This window comes from Glycine soja, chromosome 10 (assembly GCF_004193775.1).
Source record: "Glycine soja cultivar W05 chromosome 10, ASM419377v2, whole genome shotgun sequence".
NCBI lineage: Eukaryota > Viridiplantae > Streptophyta > Magnoliopsida > Fabales > Fabaceae > Glycine > Glycine soja.
Window position 1 is genome coordinate 38851683 of NC_041011.1, and position 19291 is coordinate 38870973.

Below are 19291 nucleotides of genomic sequence, written 5' to 3' on the forward strand. Positions count from 1 at the left end.
AAGGGAAAAAATTAATATTGTCAACGATAAAAAGGTAGCAACCAATGCACGAATTCATTGTCCATTTTTGGATATTTATAACCAAGAGTAGATAAATGACTACTAATGAATCTTATTGACATAACTTAATATCAGTGAAAATGATGATAACCAAGAATTGTCCTTCCATAATAATTAATGAATGTTGATTGTTGAATACTCATTGCAATTACAAGGATTAAAGTGTAATGAGGAGACAACAAATTTTGTTCACTTAAAGTTAAACACCAGATTATGGCAGCTGTTGTCACACGGGTAAGCACAGTCAATAGCTTTGACAACTTCTCGATCAAAATACCAGTCTCCAACAGCAACTGCAATTGGCTGCATCGTAATAGATTATTATTTTCTGAGACCAATAAACAGAATAGGGGGGAAGGCATGAAGCTTGAGTAATGAATTATGAATTATGAATATTTCATCCAAGGCATTAAAGTCGTATTGGACTAATCAAACTTGAGTTTGCAGTCAAAAGAAAACAAATTAGTCTTTTGTAAGAGCTGAGTCTGAACAGATATAATGGAGCATTACCCCTCATTCCCCTTATAATTTCTTAAATCTAACAATGTTGCCTTAATCTCCAAGATGGTTTGGACCATCATGGTCTCTATTAATCTCCACATGACACCTAATTAAGTATTATTAATTTTTTCTTGTAAATTAACAAAATTGAGTACATGTCAATTAAGATTATTCAAGGCAATAGACAGGTAGTGGTTCCAAACTACTTATCTATATCCTAAGACAACACAAATCTATATTGAGCATATACCTTGTCCTCGATAAGGGGAGAGTCATCAGCAAACCATGTCTCCTGTCTCTCAGACTGACAATGAGCAAAACAAGAATTTATGAATAGCCCAGTTTGAGATGAGCTTGAGAAGTCTTTAATGTCACCCAGCATTTGATTTCTGAAGTCTGCTTCAAAGAAGAGAGATGATATGTTACAATGAAATCAGATAATTGCATATGTACCTTAATTGATGTGAATTATTCACGTTAGTAGATATACCATTTATTACAAGAAACTTAGAAATGTTCATATATGTACTATTGAAGAGACTAGAGGTTGTGAAATGCTAGAGTGCTAAACTGATCTATATTTATATAGACTTAGGGAGTAAATACAATGTGAAATTTATAAGAATATTAATGAAGTTCTAGTACCTATGTATATGCATGTGAATTTCTAGATACATGAATATGTGATAACTAGGTAAATTAATAACTATTCTTTGTTGGAATAACTACTCATACAATGTGTGTAATTCCAACACTTCCCCTCAAGCTGAAGCATATAAGTCAAACGCTCCAAGCTTGGAACAAATATTTTGAATTCTTTGTCCCCTTAGACATTTTGTAAAGATGTCTGCTAGTTTATCATTAGAACTAACGAATTCAGTAATAACTTCCTTAAAAAGGACTTTCTCCCGGACAAAATGACAATCAATCTCAATATGTTTAGTTCTCTCATGGAATATTGGATTAGAAGCTATATATAGGATTGCGTGATTATCACAACATAGTTTCATTTGTTGAGTATTTCCAAACTTCAATTCTTGAAGAAGTTGTTTAATCCAAATGAGATCACATGTGGCTACAACCATAACCCTATATTCAGCCTCTGCACTAGACCTTGCAACAACATTGTACTTCTTACTCTTCCATGAGACAAGATTTCCTCCAATAGACACACAATATCTTGAAGTGGAACGCCTATCAATAGGTGATCCTGCCCAATCTGCATCGCAAAATTCAACTATTTGAGTGCTTCCTTTGTCTTCATAGAGTTGTTCTTGTCCTGGGGTCCTTTTAATGTATCTCAAAATTCAAATTACTGCATCCCAATGATCATTATGAGGAGATTGGATGAATTGACTCACCACTCCAACTGCAAAGGAAATATCTGGCCTTGTAATAGTGAGGTAGATAAGCTTCCCAACCAATCCCCGATATCTTTCAAGATCAGAATAAGGCTCCCCCTGATTGGGTAGCAATTTTTTATTTGGATCCATGGGACTATCAATTGGTCTACAATCTAACATACCAATTTCTTTAAGTATGTCTAACGCATACTTCCTTTGTGAGATGATAATCCCATCTTTTGACCGAGCAACTTCAATTCCAAGAAAATATTTAAGTTTTCCGTAATCCTTAGTCTGAAAATGACTAAATAAATGTTGCTTTAGTTGAGCAATTTTTTCTTGGTCATTTCGTGTGATGACTAGATCATCTACATAGACCACCAAGTAAACCCATCTACTCGATGAGGTATGACAATAAAAAACTGAATGGTCTGCTTCACTTTGTTTCATCCCAAAAGCCTGAACAACAGAGCTGAATTTTTCAAACCAAGCTTGTGGGGATTGTCTGAGTCCATAAAGAGACCTCCGAAGTTTGCAAACCAAGCTAGACTCCCCCTGAGCAACAAACCCCGGTGGTTGCTCCATATAAATCTCCTCTTCTAATTCCCTATGTAGGAATTCATTTTTAATATCCAACTGATACAGTGACCAATGATGGATGGCAGCTATGGCAAGAAAGAGTCGAATAGAAGTAATTTTAGCCACATGGGAGAAAGTATCTCCATAATTTAGGCCATAAATCTAGGTATAACCTTTGGCTACCAATCGAGCTTTGAGGCGATCAATCTGTCCATTGGCCCCAACTTTTATAGCATATACCCATCGTCAGCCAATAGGTTTCTTGCCTGGGGAAAGAAGAACCAGCTCCCAAGTACCATTATGCTCCAAAGTCTTCATTTCATCAATCATGGCTTGTCGTCATCCTAGATGATCAAGTGCTTCACAAAGATTTTTAGGAAGAAAAATAGAAGATAAAGAGGAAACGAAAGAATGGTATGAAGAAGAGAGACAATGATAACTTAAGAAGTTATAAATAGGATAAGGATTACGCGTAGACCGAGTACCTTTCCTAAGATCAATGGGCAAGTCAAGATTCTCTTCGAGTAGGTCTATGGTCGGGTTGTGTGCTGAGGTAAGACATGATTTAGCTGGTCTTTCATTACCTTCAAGTTTTGCGTCAAGAATTCAAGGACAACGTCGATATACGATGGGTGATCTTTGAGTCTGCTCAAGTGGAGGATTGTCAGAAATATCTATGGTAGAATCTACAATTGACTCTGATTCCTGCAAAGAAGGTGATGGACCAAGATAGGGAATAGGAAAAACTTCTTGAAGAGTATTGGACTCAACCATGGAGGAAGCAAAGTATGGCTTTTCTTAAAAAAATGTTACATCTACAGAGATATAATAACGATTGTGAACAGGAGAGTAACATCGATAACCTTTCTGTAATTTGGAATATCCATGGAAAACACATTTGATGGCTCGAGCAACAATCTTATCAAGACCTGAAGACAAGTTATGAACAAAACAGGTGCATCCAAAAATATGTGGATCAACATGAAACAACGGTTCTTTAGGAAACAAAATGGAATGTGATATTTTATTTTTAATAGAGGAAGAAGGCATCCGATTTATAAAAAAAAGGTTGTTAAAACTGTATCGCCCCAATGCTGGACAAGTACATTGGCATGAAGTAATAATGTCCGAGCAGTCTCAACAAGATGCCTATTCTTCCTTTCGGCAATGTCATTCTGTTGAGGAGTATGAGAACAAGAGGACTGATGGAGAATGCCCTGCACTGACAAAAAGGAAGAAATAGAAGAAGAAAAGTATTATTTCGCATTATCACTCCTAAGGATCTTAATTGTCTTACCAAACTGAGTTTTAATTTCATTAACAAAAGAAGTGGGAATGGACAAAATTTCATATCATTCTTTCATTAAGAAAACCCAAGTACATCGAGAAAATTCATCAATGAAAGTAATGAAATGTCTATAGCCCATAGACAAAACACGACTAGGACCCCATATATCAGAGTGAATAACTGAAAAAGGAGAATCAACACGAATTTCAACATGCCTAAAAGAAGAACAGACATGCTTCCCTAGTTGACATGACTCACAAAATAGGTCCTTTATTTTTTCAAGACTCGAAACCATTATTTGTAATTTAGATAAATGTGGGTGTCCCAAACGTTCATGAAGGAGCTTTGGTGATGTGGCAGCACTGCAAACCAAAGAAAGATTAGGCTTAAGGTAGTAAAGACCATGAGATTCATGTCCTACGCCAATCATCCGACGTGTACCACATTCCTGTATGACAAAGGAGTTAGCATCAAATGTTATTGAACAATTATGAGAACGAGTAAGCTGACTAAGGGATATTATATTGAAAGGACAGCCAGGTATGAGCAAAATAGAGTTTAAAGACAAAGAAGAAGTAGGTGATACATGGTTGATTCCTGTTGCTGCAACTCTAGAACCATCGACTAAAGTAATGAAATGAAGAATTTTAGGAGGAGAGAGGGATGAAAATAAAGAACACTTGTAGTAGATGATGTTTGAGATTCCTTGGTAGCTTTTAGCTGGAGATACTCTGGATAGTCAGCCTCTGAAAACTTTGTCTTAGGTGTTTCAGACTTTGAAATATTCACCTATTTTCCGGGGAATCCGTGAATAGAATAACAAGTGTCTTGTGTGTGGCTCAATCTCTTACAATAAGAACATTGAGGGCGATCTCCTCTTCCAGCTCGTCCTCCTCGCTTTCCACGACCACCTCGTCCCCCTCGATTAGATAACATGGCAAAAGTTTCAATACTGTCAACTGAATTTTCTCCTATTATTGGTGAAGGGACTCAGTGAAGGCGAGCCCTGGTGCAGCGGTAAAGTTGTGCCTTGGTGACTTATTGGTCATGGGTTCGAATCCGGAAACAGCCTCTTTGCATATGCAAGGGTAAGGCTGCGTACAACATCCCTCCCCCATACCTTCGCATAGCGAAGAGCCTCTGGACAATGGGGTACGAAGTTTTTTATTGGTGAAGGGACTCGAAGGAGCCGGGTAATTAAATTCTCTAGAGAAGGAACTTCTTGGCCAGTTAAGACTTGGTCACGAATATGATCAAAATCTGAATGCATCCCACGTAGTACCAACACCATATATAGATTGTCAAGTTTCGTCTTTATGTCTTCAAGTTTATCGGCTTCCAATGATAATTTTAACTCCTCCACTGCAGATTGGACTTTCGAAACATAGGCAACCATGTCATGATCAATTTTTTTAAGAGTGACAAATTTCTGAGCAACATCATACAATTGTTGAATGTCATTAGCAAAAACACTTTGTGCCTTTTTCTAGAAAGAATAACAAGTTTTGAAGGGTTTGAAATTTGTCAATATAGTTGGCCCAACAGACTGCCACAAGAGAGCACAAAACTGATAATCAAGTTTTTTCCATTGCTCGTGTTTGTCTTTTGAAATCTTTTCTGAGGATTGCTCTAGGTGTTCATGATAACCTGGGCCAAGAAACCAAAGTTCAACAGGGCTGACCATGCTAAATAAATTTTTTCCATTCAAATTTTTTGAAGTGATTGTTGGTGTTCCAGAGATAGAGAAGCAAGACCATCAGTTTTCTGAGAGTTTGAAGCCATTTCAGCACTTGTCAAAGAGTTGTCAAATCGAAGAACTGATCACCTAGGAAGGAAGAGGAGAGGCCGACGACGGTGGATAATGGGCAGGTCGATGGAAGGGACTTTTGGATATTGAGGTTGTTGTTTGGACAAAGGGACAAAGACGAGATTTTAGGTTCTGCTGACCAGATGCAGAAACCTTTAAAGAACAAACAAGGTGGCTCTAGATACCATATTGAAGAGACTAGAGATTGTGAAATGCTTGAGTGCTAAACCCACTCGGCTGATCTATATTTATATAGACTTAGGGAGTAAATACAATGTGAAATTTACAAGAATATTAATGAAGTTCTAGTACCTATTTACATGCATGTGAATTCCTAGATACATAAATATATGACTAACTAGGTACATTAATAATTATTCTTTATTGAAACAACTACCCATTCAATGTGTGTAATTTTACATGTACATAAATTTCTGTGTATAATTCACAATAGGAGATTGAAAACACCTTGAAGGAACTGCATTTGAGATGAGCTACAATTTGCATGGTTCGATTTGCATTCATTCCAAGAACCAAGGCGGTCAGCTGAAGGTGGGGCTAAACTGGCTTGGACCTGATGAAAACAAAGTTCTCATCATAAAAAAATAGTAGTAATCAGGTAAAAGTACCTATACAAAATAATAAAGGTGTCAGATTTCTTAATTGTTATTCATGATCATGGTTTGACTGTTGGGCTCAGATTTCTTAATTGGGGGATGGCAAAAGAAGTTCAAGGTTTGGGAAATGTTAAATCCAAAATAGTATACCCTATTTTACAAAAGAAAAAAAATGACTATGGGAACCATTTGAGGCAAAGGGCAATCTCAGACAATAAATTAGTCAAGCTAGAACATAAGGAGCCCATGTGATAGAACTTAGAGGACAAATGAAGATATATGTTCCATGTAATTAGCATATAATCAGGTACATCATTAAGATAATACAGGATAAACAATGTGCTGATTCATGTTACCTGCCACACATCATAAGCAGCATTGAGTAGAAACAATGGGGTCTCAACATGTTCGATCATATTCTGAGGAAAGAAGCACTGTGGGAAGAGACCCGGCATGATTAAATTATGAATGTATAAAGCAATTTCAAGTTAAGAATAGCGTGACATCCAGAATAAGAATTACCGAAGTTGGGTCTAGTTGGTCGAGACAACTTTTTGGCAGATTTTTTTGTACATCCTACAATTTCAAAACATCATACAGATGACATATTTGTACAGGTTTTCTTAACCTTACATAAAAAATAATGGAAGAATATACTGATACGGTTGTGTTAGACAATCGTATGTATCTTCATTTAACAACTTAAGCTTTTAAGATCCCATCATTGATGATTAAATTGTATTTTATCTAAATATAAGCATAACCACATAAGTCAACTAATCCCATCATTGATTATTAACTTCTATTAAAAATATTTTACTACATAACTAAATTAAATTTTACCTGCAACTGAACCACACCTCCGAAAAGAGTCCTCAGTGTGCGTCCCCCAGATACATCCATTCTACATGATTGGATAGACCATTAATTATACCTAAGTTTCTAGGCAAGGGAACAGGCTAGAGGATGTAATATAATGAAAAATATAAAACTTACGCATCAAGAAAAAAACCTCCATCGCTCAAACATTTAACTTTGGAAGATTTTCCAAACAAGCTCCCGAACTCATCACAGTGTATTATGGATGCCAGACCACCCGCAGAGCATCCAGAGAGAAGTGCCTGATTTTCATTTGTTGATTAGCATTCATGATTCATGCATATGAAAGACTGAAACACAATATAAAGAGACATAGGAAACCTGATCGGCTTTCTGCATTCCTTTGGACATTAATTCCTCCATTGCAGCTAGCCATATTTTTTGTCCTCGAAACTGGAGCTGTGCAGACTGAAAAAAGAACCAATCCACATATCAGTGCAAATGCAAATTCCAAAACAAAGGATCTTTCCATGACAATTAACTCATCATCACTAAAGGGTATATAAGAGAAACTTGTTCATTAGAAAATATATGTTATCCTCACCAGCAAATATTCGCAAAAAACAAATAGTTTTTTTTTTTCACAAAACAAATAGGTTTGTTAGTTTTGCATTTTAAATAGTTTTATAGGATACCATACTGAAATTTTGCAAATTCATGTGCCACTACTGTGAGAAACTATATTGCAAAAGGTTCCTGCATGAGGTGCCAAACATGATATATATGACTAGGAGAATCCTATTTATCACCTTAGAGATGAGGTAATGCTAGTGCTACATTTTATTTTATTTTTGTGTCCCTAAGTTTTGGTACAAGCTTTTCTATTAGAAATTGGTGATTTTATTATGTAACGGCATTGATTGGATGAATCAGCAGTAACTCAGATTTCCATCGAAATATGAAGGGCTGTTAATAGTAATTGTATAGATGAAATTAAAAAAAAGGTGGTATGTTACTCTCACTGACCTCATCTTCACTATCTCCACTGAAAGATGCTCCATCACAGTACCGTAATTTAACTCTATTCCAGTTAAAGAAATCTGTACATGGAAGATTACATACAGAAAAATGACAGAACACAGACTTGAGTATACATAATTGCAGCCTCCAGGAGGAGAGATTTTAATTGAACTACAGTTAAAAAAATGCACGCATGTTTAAGATAAAGGGAAAAACCAGGGTTTTCTTCAGGTTTGTTGCTCAATATTCCCGTGAATGGTATTTGATTTTCCATGTATTTTGAGGATCCACGACGAGTATTTTTTCTATAGACACAGTTTCTGATGGTATTACACCATCCTCCTCCCTGCAGGTATTAAAAAAGTATCAGTAATAACATGAGTAGAAGTTAGCATGGTTAAATAAATACTTCAAATATTATTTTTTCTTTCTAATCTATTGAACCTTGAAACATTGTTATTAAACCTAGAACATTCTTTACCTCCAAATGAATAAGCCAACTATCTGCACCAGATCCAAATCCACGATCCAAATGGTATCCAGGCACCGTTCCATCCAAACAGACTAGCATTATAGGAGAAAAATCCAAAACTTATTTGCCAGATTTCAAAGCAAGTAGCAAATTTATGGATCTGACCATCTTTACTCTTTTCAACAAAATAGGTTTTCCCATCAATTATGGAAAACTAAACCAATTCAAACAAGCACACCCAAAAATATGAGGCATATTCAGACAGTAATCAATCAAAATAATATGCACTGCAAAGAGAGACAAACAAGTGATATTCGTGTGGGGCTATAACAAAGATAATTTGAGATAGGGAGGTAACAGGTCTATCTTCATCTTGAATCCCCCCACTATGGTATCTCATAAGTCATAACTAAGAATTCTGATTAGGAATTAATTAATTGGAGATATAAGATTGGTTTCATGGTGAAGGGAGAAGGGAAGGAGGGAGAGGTCAGGAATTCAAATCCCCTTCTTAACAAAAACTAACATATTAGTAACAACTAACATTTGTCGATAAAAAAAAAGAAAAAAAACTAAAAAAGAAAGGAAGTAACTAATTTCTAGAGGAAAGAATTTGGAGGAGATAAGCAAAGAAATGCAACTCCAGCAAATAATTAGGCAAACTGAGAAAAAAAAGAAGTACATACTACTTTTAAAGGAGAAACAAGAAATGGGGGTTAGCTACAGATTGTGGAATTTCATGTAATAGCTCAAAGGTATATTATTATGCGCAAGACTCTCATCTAAGGAAAGTAATCCACTAAATTGATTCTTACAACCATCAATACCCAACAAATCAGATACAGAGAATGCAATGTGAAGCAGTGAAGTACTAATGAGTACCAATTACATAGAAACTCAAAATGCAGATTTCGAAAAGAGACACATCACACAAAGAAGCCAAATAAAAACAATTTAGCTGAGAGAGAGACCAGCTCCTTTAGAATCAGCTTCATGAATGAGAGTGAGGTCCACCATAAGAGGTTGAGGTTGAGATGAAGAGGAAGGTCTTGTTGTTGAGACGACATCGTTTTCTAAGAAAGAAAGCTCAGAGAGTGTCTCAGATCCAAAGGACAAGATCCCAGAAACTAAGCATGCAACTTCAACAACTACCAAAACCAGCTTCATTGTCATCTTTATTATGAAGCTGACAATGTTCCACTCACTACTTATTATTATTCACACACTCTATTTATCTGTTACCTCTTGTCTTTCAATATTTATTTGCTTTAAATAAGAACCATTGGTAGTTTCTCACTTTCTCTTCTCGTGTGGAGGAAACAAAGCCTATCTTACTGATACTAAGTAACAGAGACAAAGATTGTAGACCCACGTCGTAATTTTCTTTTTTTTCATTATGATGTTTTTCTTCAAACAATCACCATTCACGATATTAATTATTAAAGTTTAGTCTATGATGTCTTAAAAACTACGCAAGATCTTCATTATGAAGCGATTCCTCTTGCTTTCCGTTTAGTAGTTATATTGAGAGTGCACCCATAGCCACGTACCCATCAAATAAATCAATTATTTTCTTTTCAGCCCCCTTTTTTGTTAATTGGTGGGCTATGTATGGAAAGCAAATATTCTTAGCTTCTTGTTACTAAAAGAAGAATAGTGATAGTTGTTTTGCTCCCATTAACTACTCTTTTTGAAGAGGTAAAACACTATGATTGTCATCACTAATTGAAGGCACTGACGGAGCCAATCACGTTAAATTGTATCTATTATGAAAGGGTATCAAAATTTTCCTGTTCGCTATTATAAGATCTATAAATTTACACTTCACTTTGAGGTTTGCTCTGCTTTATTTTCCAAAACATGGTTCATTATATTAATTAATTAAATATATAAAACCTCCTCTGTCACTCCCTCTTCCTGTTTTCAGTTACCCATTGGAAAGATCGTAGATATTTCATTATGCTCTTGTCCGAAAACATGCAGATGGATACTCGCTTGCAATTCTATATTTCTATTAATCAACTATCCCGATAATATATATAATTTATTTGAAAAATAAATAAATACTTTTTAACCTTTAATCGTATGAAGTACTTTTATTTCTAAAATTATTAGGAAGGCATTACTTGAATTTACTTGTCACGAGCTGTTCAATTGAGATCTTTTTTAGTGTTGCTAAATGCTAAATCAATAACTACATGCGCAAGTGATGTGTAAACTAATTAGCTCTGCTTTTTCTGTGTGTTCAATTCAGTGGACCCAGGGGTAAAAGCAATGTAATGCCCAAAGTTTGCTGAGTCCACTACTTATTGCGGGAATTGATTCTTTGCAAAAGTAGGATTGCATTCTACCGTAAGGTAAATTAATCAACATTCCGACTCCGAACAGCTTAAATTACAGCCTAAACTATTAATTTACGGTTTACAAATATACGTTAGAAATGATTTATATCTAAGTAATAGTCACACAAGTTTTGCTCAACTTTTATGTTTATAATGAGACACTACCCAATGGCATGCTTAATAGCTTGTTTTCAAAAGAATCACGTTTAAAAAATTCGATAAATCTTCCAAGAGTAAGTTGGTTTTAACTTTTTACTAGCAGCACTGTCAAAATTCACAATGATGATGTAAAAATCCGACACAATACAATACAATACACATCCAATTCGAAATACATTCTTTTAAGGAATCAATCACCTTTCAAATAATCTATCTGATTAAAACTCTATAGGCAACTAAAGTTACAAATGGGGAGGGAGCAAATTGTCCCCCGAAAGCACTCCATTTGTGGAGCAAAGTGAAATATTCCTGTTAAGGAGCCTGGATCAAAATTAGCTTCCCACGGATTATTATTATTGGCAAAAATTAATTGGAGAAAAAATAATTAACCTATGCAGACACTGAACCAGTGGATAATATCTCATTTTCTTCACCAAACTTATGATGCTTGTATACTTCAAGCAGCAGTTCCCTACATGGGACAACGGCCCCAATCTTAATGCATGCCAAAAAAGCACCGGAAAGCTTTCTGTGCAGACTATAGGCTTCATCAGGTGGAGGAGTGAGCCTGTGTCTGAGCATTGTTGCCCCAAGATGAGAAATGCTTTGAGTAATGTTGGTTGATCGGAAATCAAATCCACCAGGTCTTGAGAATGGCAAACCCACAATAAACCCAGCTTGGACGTGGGCATCTAGCATCACATCTGATTCCATTCCAGTGAGGAACCCTAGTCTCCTGGACATCTCAACAACCCCATCGCTATCACCATTTGCACATGCTAGAACCTAATCAATTATGCATCATAGACAATAATAAGAATCCCGAAGAATTTTCTGCTCAGCTTTAGAAAAGGGTATAATAGTCAACTAGCTCTACCCCTCCCACCAAGTTGAAGTAGAAAGTTCAAGCAATCAAGTGTTAAGCCATAAGATGAAAACATACAGTAGAAAGTTGAAATTAAAAAAAAAAGGTACTTAATATCTGTTAATCATATTAAATGAAACAGCCTAATGATCACATTAGATTAGTTACTAGGATGGGAACCATTAATAACGATCATATATAAGTGCAATAAACTGCTATGTACTATGTAGGAAGTTTGGGATATATGTTAGGACCAGTTATGTATTATTAAATGTATCTGTAGTATGATATAGGCGGGATTTATGTGTGTTGTAATTCTGTCAGTTTTGACAGAATAATCTCTTTAGGAATCATTAGACTCTGGGACAGCAACCCTTAACTGTATCATGTGAATTGTAAGAAAACTACCAAATTATCAATTGGTATTAAATCATATTACGATGACATGACTAATGAGCAATGGCATTTCAATTCTCTTTCCATATATTCTTTAAATATAGATCATTCCATACAGAATCAGACAAACATAACCTTTAACACGGTGTTCAACTTCCATATATTTATTTATCATTAACTTCAACTAAACCAATAATTTACCTTACATTAACAATTTTCAATAGAGAATCTAGTCACTTCCAGTTTAGAGTCAGTTTAATGTCAGTTTTTATTTCAATATTGTTAGAAGAAAAAATAGGAAGCAGTCAAGAACTGACATCTTTACTAATCTAGTTTGAATATCCAAATCTGAGTAACATAAAAATTAAACAGGTGAAACAATAAAAAATGAAGATTTCAAACCTCAGCATAGTTATTGATATAAAGAGATAAATTTGAAAGGAAGAGAACCAACCATTCTTAAATAATCATCAACAAATGTTTTAGGGTAATCACGTGCTGCTCCAAAATCAATCAGATTGATTGTCTTTGTAGCTTCATCAAATAAGAAATTACCCCAATTAGGATCAGTCTGCATTAAAGAACACCCTCCAAGGTTAGAAGAGATCAGAAAATCAGATTGGAAGGTGTGGTTTAAAGAAAAACTTCATGTTAACACTTAACATTGAAAGACATGAAGCAACAAAACACAATAGAAAGTGAAATTCATTAACATAAAATCTCTCTCTCTCTCTCTCTGTGTATACACACACACATACATGCTTTCACTGTATCTATCTTTTTAGATACTCGGTATTTGGAAGGAAAAAAAAAAGGTGATAATATGTGTTAGCCTCCAGTAGTCTAATAGTGTAGCTACCAAGTGAAGACTGGAAGTTGATTAATGCCTTGTCAACTGATTCAACCAGTCCCTACAAAATGGTATCGCCTAGGCTATAGTATTATTGGTATTGGTAACTCTATAGCAGCCCTAGTCACTTCACTTATAAGATCACTATATCATATCAGCTTTGCTTTACAGTGTACAGGAAGTAAACTATGCACAAAATAGACTGAAGTTTTTCCTCTCAAATCTTAACCACTTTGCAAGCATTTAACATGGAATTTTTTTTATAGATACTATGTCAGTGAGGATGATAATTTCATTCAGACCTAATCCTTTGTCATATTTCACTCTTTTTAACAGTAACATATGTTTACTTGACTTAAACAACACCTGAACTACGTAACTAAACTAAAATTCATCAGATACACTTTAAATTTCATATGCTTGAACCATAATTCTCTGATTGCTGATACTACAATCAGTAACTCAACAATAGCCTTTAACATTTTACATGTGCACATATATAAACCCAGGGCAGAATAACATGCCTGCATAAATTGGAATACAAATAACTCCATCAATGTCAGTTCTAATAACTTTTTCCCGATATAATTACGAGTTTCCTGGTCCAGTAAAGCCACTTTATCAATTGTAATTCCTGTTGCAAGAGAAAATCACCCCATGTTCAAACACAAGCTAAATATTTAATTCACAAGAATATCATTCTATTTATTTAATCTAAATAATGTGAGCAGATTCATCGTTAAACTGAATAAGAAATCCAGAATTGTTGGCTACATATTCTTTTTCCCCCAATGGAATAATTAGAAATTTGTAAATAAAAGAAAAGCATCCCTTGTTTAATGAGAAGGACAAATAGCATCCTTCTCACCAAAAGTTAAGAAATACTTGAGCAAATAAAAAATAAAAGCATCATGCACAAATTTTTGTTCATAAAACTATCTGATTAAAGGTAACAGAATTTCTCAAAATATAACTATACAATGAATTAGATAAATGTTTCTTATTGTTAGGCCATCTTTCTTTTCACTTTTAAATAATTAAAAAATGCAAAGATGAAATAATTGAGTAAATGACTAACAAATGAGATTATATGAGATAAATAGGAACATCTACAGGAAAAATCTTCTATCCAATTTGGAAAATTATATCTTCCATGCAAATAATACTATATATTGAAAGCATTGCCATCTAAACAGGATGTCAAATGAAGCTGCAGCTGCTTCAAACACCACATACGATTTAAATCTTTTGAAACACTTAAATGTATAATAGCTATGCAAGTTACGGTCCCAGAAAGCTCTGTTTGAGAAAGGATGTATCAAAAGAACGCATCACAAGAACTGCTGAAATTCGTTATAATTACCATGAACAAGCTCGGTAGTTAATACTCTTTTGCTTGAAATATCATCCACAACTATTGGAACATAAAATCCATCTGTGCCAGTAAGAAGATCTCGGAACCGCTTCTGATTCGCTGCCTCCAACTTGTAATCACACTCGCGAGATAATTCTTCTTTGGCCACCTAGAAAAAAATATAGGAAGAACGTATAAAAGCAAGATTTTAACATATAAACAATTAGACATATATTCGTCAAATTATGGAGACATTTTTTCTATATGATAGGTAGGACTGTAAGAGACTCCAGATCAATATCCACCATAGAAAAATATCATACTGCATCATCCCCCTAGGGCAGAGTACATGGAACATTAGGTGGATGAGTTGAAAGGTGAAGAGGCAAAAAGAAAGAGGTAGTAATGAAAGAGTTGCACAAGTGTGTACACAAATCAAACTATTACAGATTGAATACGGTTTAGGATCTCACTGATAGATTTGAAGGCATATCACTCAGTGAAAAGAAGAGAGGGGCTAAGGGATCTCACTGATAGAAAATTTGCAGGTTTAAAAGACTACAAAATGAGAACATTGATATAAACACACAACTGAAAGCATGCATGAATTTATTGAATTATATTAATAAATACGCACCTTTATAGCTCTGTCAAGATAAAGTCCTTTAGGAATTAAATTTGTGTAGTTTAAAAGAAGCTTCACATTCTCAATGTCACTATCAATGCTATCTGCCACACCAGGATACTGAATTTTCATTGCAACTTGCATGCCATCCTTCATGACAGCTTGGTGCACCTAAATTCCATGAGGAACCCAATTAACCAATACTATTATACTAAGAAGAAGTGCCCCAATATAGAGTTGCATGATATTGCTGTTAGGACATATGTAAAAAAATTGTCTTGCTAAGAATTATCGAACATAAGATTTCATATGTAAGGGAAGAAACTATAGCAAAATTTGGCATTCTTATAAGAATGACTTTTATGTTAGGATGAATCCAAAGTGAATTAGACAGTCCAAAGTCACCTCAGTCTGGCTTTATGGAAAGTATGGATAGCGGGACTGAGTTTTCAAAGCGTCAACATATATTTATTTGTGACTGATATGAATGTGACTACCACAGATTGAAGAACTATTAACTATATATAACTTATAAATCTTTAAGATATAAAAAAAAAAAATTGTAATATCTTAGACCAACTTCCCTAAAAGCTTGTGTTGTAAGGTGAAGGGCTGAAGGCTAAAGAATAGTTTTTATACATTTCTAACACACCCACGCAAGATTGCAAATTTGAAGTGTGGACAATGCACAGGTTCATACTTTTTCAAATGTAATGCCCCCCTCCCAAAAAAGAAAAAAAAAAACAAGTAAAGAAGCATACATACCTGGCCAATACTTGCAGCAGCTATAGGTTCATAATCAAAACTAATTAATTTTGATGACCAGCCAGGACCTAATTCAGCATTTAAAACTTGATTAAGCTGGCTCTTTGGCATCACATCTGCACCTTGACGAACAATTTCTAATGCAGCCAGGATCTACATATATAGGATTAAGAGTTCGTTTAAAGTCACATAAAAATATAAACAAAAGTAATTTACAGATTCCTCCAACGAACTGAACTCATGACCCTTCAATAAGAGCAAACATATCTGTTTGGAAAGAATAATTTTTCTTCCCAGCATTTGTAAAAATACAAAAGATACTAGCAGCTAATATGAAATTATAACCACAAATAATAATAATAGGATTTTACAGCCTAATCAGTAAGTTGGAGATGACAAGCACATCTAACCATGGAACACATGATCATGGAAAAGTACCCAGTAAGAGGATCAGTACCCAATAAGCAGTCTTTAGTTATTTGTTTTCAAAAATTGCACTTTTACTCTCTGTCCAACCTCAACCATTTGAAGGAAGGATGCATGTCTGACTGCTGATGACATCTAATCCTTGTTCAAGTACATCATATATAATTACACTTACTGAAACAAAGACTTAGAGCCTATTCAAAATTCAATTCAGTGCTGTAAATGATTTAGAGCTGTATGTTTGATACATCCCAAAAATTAAGTTTAGAGTGTTGTACACCCATCATTTAATTTGAAGTGAATTGTAATCTTAACCTCCGTAGTAAATAAATTACAAGGATAAGCTCATAAAAACACCGTTACTTATCACTCTAGAGACAATCACACTTTAGAGTAGCTATTTTGATACCAATTAAGGTGCAAGCATAAAAGACATGTCCAATTACCGGAGCAGGAACAAGAGATTCATCCTGTATGCTCAACATCTGCCCAATTTTGAGCGCCGCTCCACGCATTCTGCATAGCGCAAGAGCCAAACGTTCGGCATTTTTTTCAGACAAAAACGGGGAACGTGCAGATTGATTGCCTTGCGTAGTAGGCGTACCAAAGGCAAGCCTCTTGGCAGATTCCTGAAGTGTCCCCCACGCAAGACCTGCTCCTAACCCAGCAAACCTACAATTTCATACAACAACAACAAACAAACAATTGAGCTACAACTAGTAAATGCTGATTTCATCACTATTCAAAACAACCAAACGCAATGCATCATACCATAGTGATGAAATTTCAAACGAAATCAAACAACACTAACCCAATAGCCCTAGAAAATGGAGTTGCGGGAACCTTCCTCTCCCTCGGTCTTCGTTTCCTCAACGGGGGCGGAGAAGGTGCCAGTGCCGGTGCCACTTCCTCACTTTCAACTTGATTAACCGTTTCAGCAGAGGTCACAACCTCACTTTTCTCCTCCTTTGCATCGTGATTTGCGTCGGAAGAAGACTTGGCAACATCGTCAATGTTTGTTACTGTAGTGGTTGTTGTCGGTGTAGAATGGGATTGAGAAGAAGGAATGTCGTCGGAGAAAAAAACAACGGAACTAGACGCAGCAGCGTCGTGGCGTCGTGTGGCGGTAGAGGAGGGAGGAGTATCGGGGAAGTGGCGAACCTTTCCTTTGGTGATGCCGGAGAGGTCGGTGGCGGAGACGAGAGCTTTCTTAATTAGGGTTTGGAAATCTGAGGTTGTGGAGTTAGGTAAAGAGCGCTTCGCGAATTGGTTGGCGATTAGGGAAAAGCCATTGAAGAGCCTTGTGAGGTCCCTGAAGGAGGCCATTACATTAGTTTCTTCAGAGATTCATAATCAAAATGTCATGTTGTTGTTCTTGTATTCAGTATTGACTAACTAACTAGCAGCAAGCCAATGCTCGTTTTGGTGGTTAGTTTTGAATTCATGTGTCGGGAACCAAACACGTGTACGTGGCCTGCTTCCCCTCCATCAAACTAGGGAAGGAGGAGAAAAAAAAAGGATTCATAATGATTTTTAGTCTTTTCAAAATTTTGTGCTTCTATTCTAATTTTTCATTTACAAAATTTTAATTTTTTTTAAGATTTATACAGAAACACATTTTAAGTTTTGGAGACATGTTATAATAATGTGAGAGATTGCTAACTCGTTCAAAAGTAATGATGGTTTCTTATTTATATATTTTATTTTAATATAAGATTATTTTTAATGAAAATGTACAACTTAAATTATTTCCAACAACATGTTATAAGGAATTATCTTGAAAAATGAATCTAAGGTTTCAATCTCATTGGATAGAGTCTCACAAGTTTCTTTTCAATACACTCTACATGAAGGCAACTCATGTGCGGATTGGCTTGCCAAGCATGGATCATCTCATGATGAAGCTTTTTAATTTGAAATACTTATCCACAGATTATTTTAGCCGATGCTGTGGGGATTATGAGGATTCGCGTTTAGTTTTGTCTTTGTTTGTTTTTTGTTGTTCTTTATTTTTTTTAAGCACAAAAAACATAATTGTTGTATAAGAGAAAAAAAGGATTTTTCTAAAATAATTGTTATTTTAATTTTTTAATAATATAACATTAATCATTTTTTTCACTTATATCATTTATAATATTAATGATAAATAATAAAATCTATAAATAAAATAAGGATGGTATATGAAGTTATTTTTGTAAAATTATTAATCACTTCATGTAAAATATATTTAATGAAATTATGTGTATTTTTCATGCAAAATTTATGTCATTTATATAATTTCATTAAGAAAAGAATATATTATCAAATGTATAATTTTAATGAAATTATGTGTCTTGATGAAAAAAAAAGAAAGATTGTATCTATTTTTCATGCAAAATATGTTAGAACAAATCTCTTTTAACCTGTGATATTACAAACTACAAAGAAACACAGGTTATTAATAAAATGCGGAAATTACAGATCAAAACATACCTCCAGCCATTGCTATGAAGAGTTTCTTGTTTTGGTTCTTCCAAGCTCTCTCTCTTCCACTCTCTAGATGGTGTATAAGACTGAATTCGAAGGGATGAGCTCAGGGACCAAATTCATGTGCTTATATAGGCATTCTACCATCAAGAATGCATTTATCAGCCATTACCACTCATTATTGGCTGTTACAATTCTTTATTGGCCATTATCATCCATTAACAACCATTCAAAATGGCTTTCAAAACTGATGAGCGTTACAAAATTTCAAAATGTTATGACCATGAATTATTACATTCTCCCACTTGGTCCAAACATTTTGACTTAATGCTCAATCTTCTTAAGAAATGAATATATGAATCATAGTGATAGTTCCTCTTATAACGAGTAATATCATCTATGTATTACAATATACTCAATTTCCCAAGCAGTATACTTAAAGTGGTAATAAAACTTCATGAATAAACCCAATGTTTATTCTTGGTCCAAAACATAATTTTTCTCAAATAAATCAATGTGCACCAAAATATGAGAAAA

General features: G+C 34.9%; 2 protein-coding genes across 4 annotated transcripts; both read right to left on the reverse strand.

Moving 5' to 3' along the window:
• Positions 1-88: 88 nt before the first annotated feature.
• Positions 89-9994, reverse strand: LOC114372141 (pectin acetylesterase 6-like). 3 transcript variants are annotated; one of them, XM_028329563.1, is made up of 12 exons: positions 9478-9994; positions 8516-8598; positions 8251-8380; positions 8041-8114; positions 7396-7482; positions 7192-7316; positions 7039-7099; positions 6718-6771; positions 6552-6629; positions 6047-6152; positions 812-957; positions 89-363 (listed from the first exon to the last, which is right to left on the reverse strand). In XM_028329563.1, exons 1-12 carry the CDS (start codon positions 9677-9679, stop codon positions 250-252), a joined length of 1260 nt encoding a protein of 419 aa, XP_028185364.1. In that variant the 5' UTR covers positions 9680-9994; the 3' UTR covers positions 89-249. The 3 variants fall into 3 exon arrangements, with proteins under 3 accessions (XP_028185364.1, XP_028185365.1, XP_028185366.1); XM_028329564.1 differs by lacking the exons at positions 89-363; positions 812-957 and adding an exon at positions 3135-3705; XM_028329565.1 differs by lacking the exons at positions 89-363; positions 812-957 and adding an exon at positions 3814-4219.
• Positions 9995-11073: 1079 nt separating this feature from the next.
• On the reverse strand, positions 11074-17731 carry LOC114372138 (protein ABC transporter 1, mitochondrial). Its single transcript, XM_028329561.1, has 8 exons — positions 17100-17731; positions 16735-16960; positions 15863-16015; positions 15110-15268; positions 14482-14641; positions 13643-13752; positions 12723-12839; positions 11074-11793 (listed from the first exon to the last, which is right to left on the reverse strand). The coding sequence occupies exons 1-8, from the start codon at positions 17612-17614 to the stop codon at positions 11398-11400; spliced, it is 1836 nt and encodes a 611-aa protein (XP_028185362.1). The 5' UTR covers positions 17615-17731; the 3' UTR covers positions 11074-11397.
• Positions 17732-19291: the final 1560 nt, after the last annotated feature.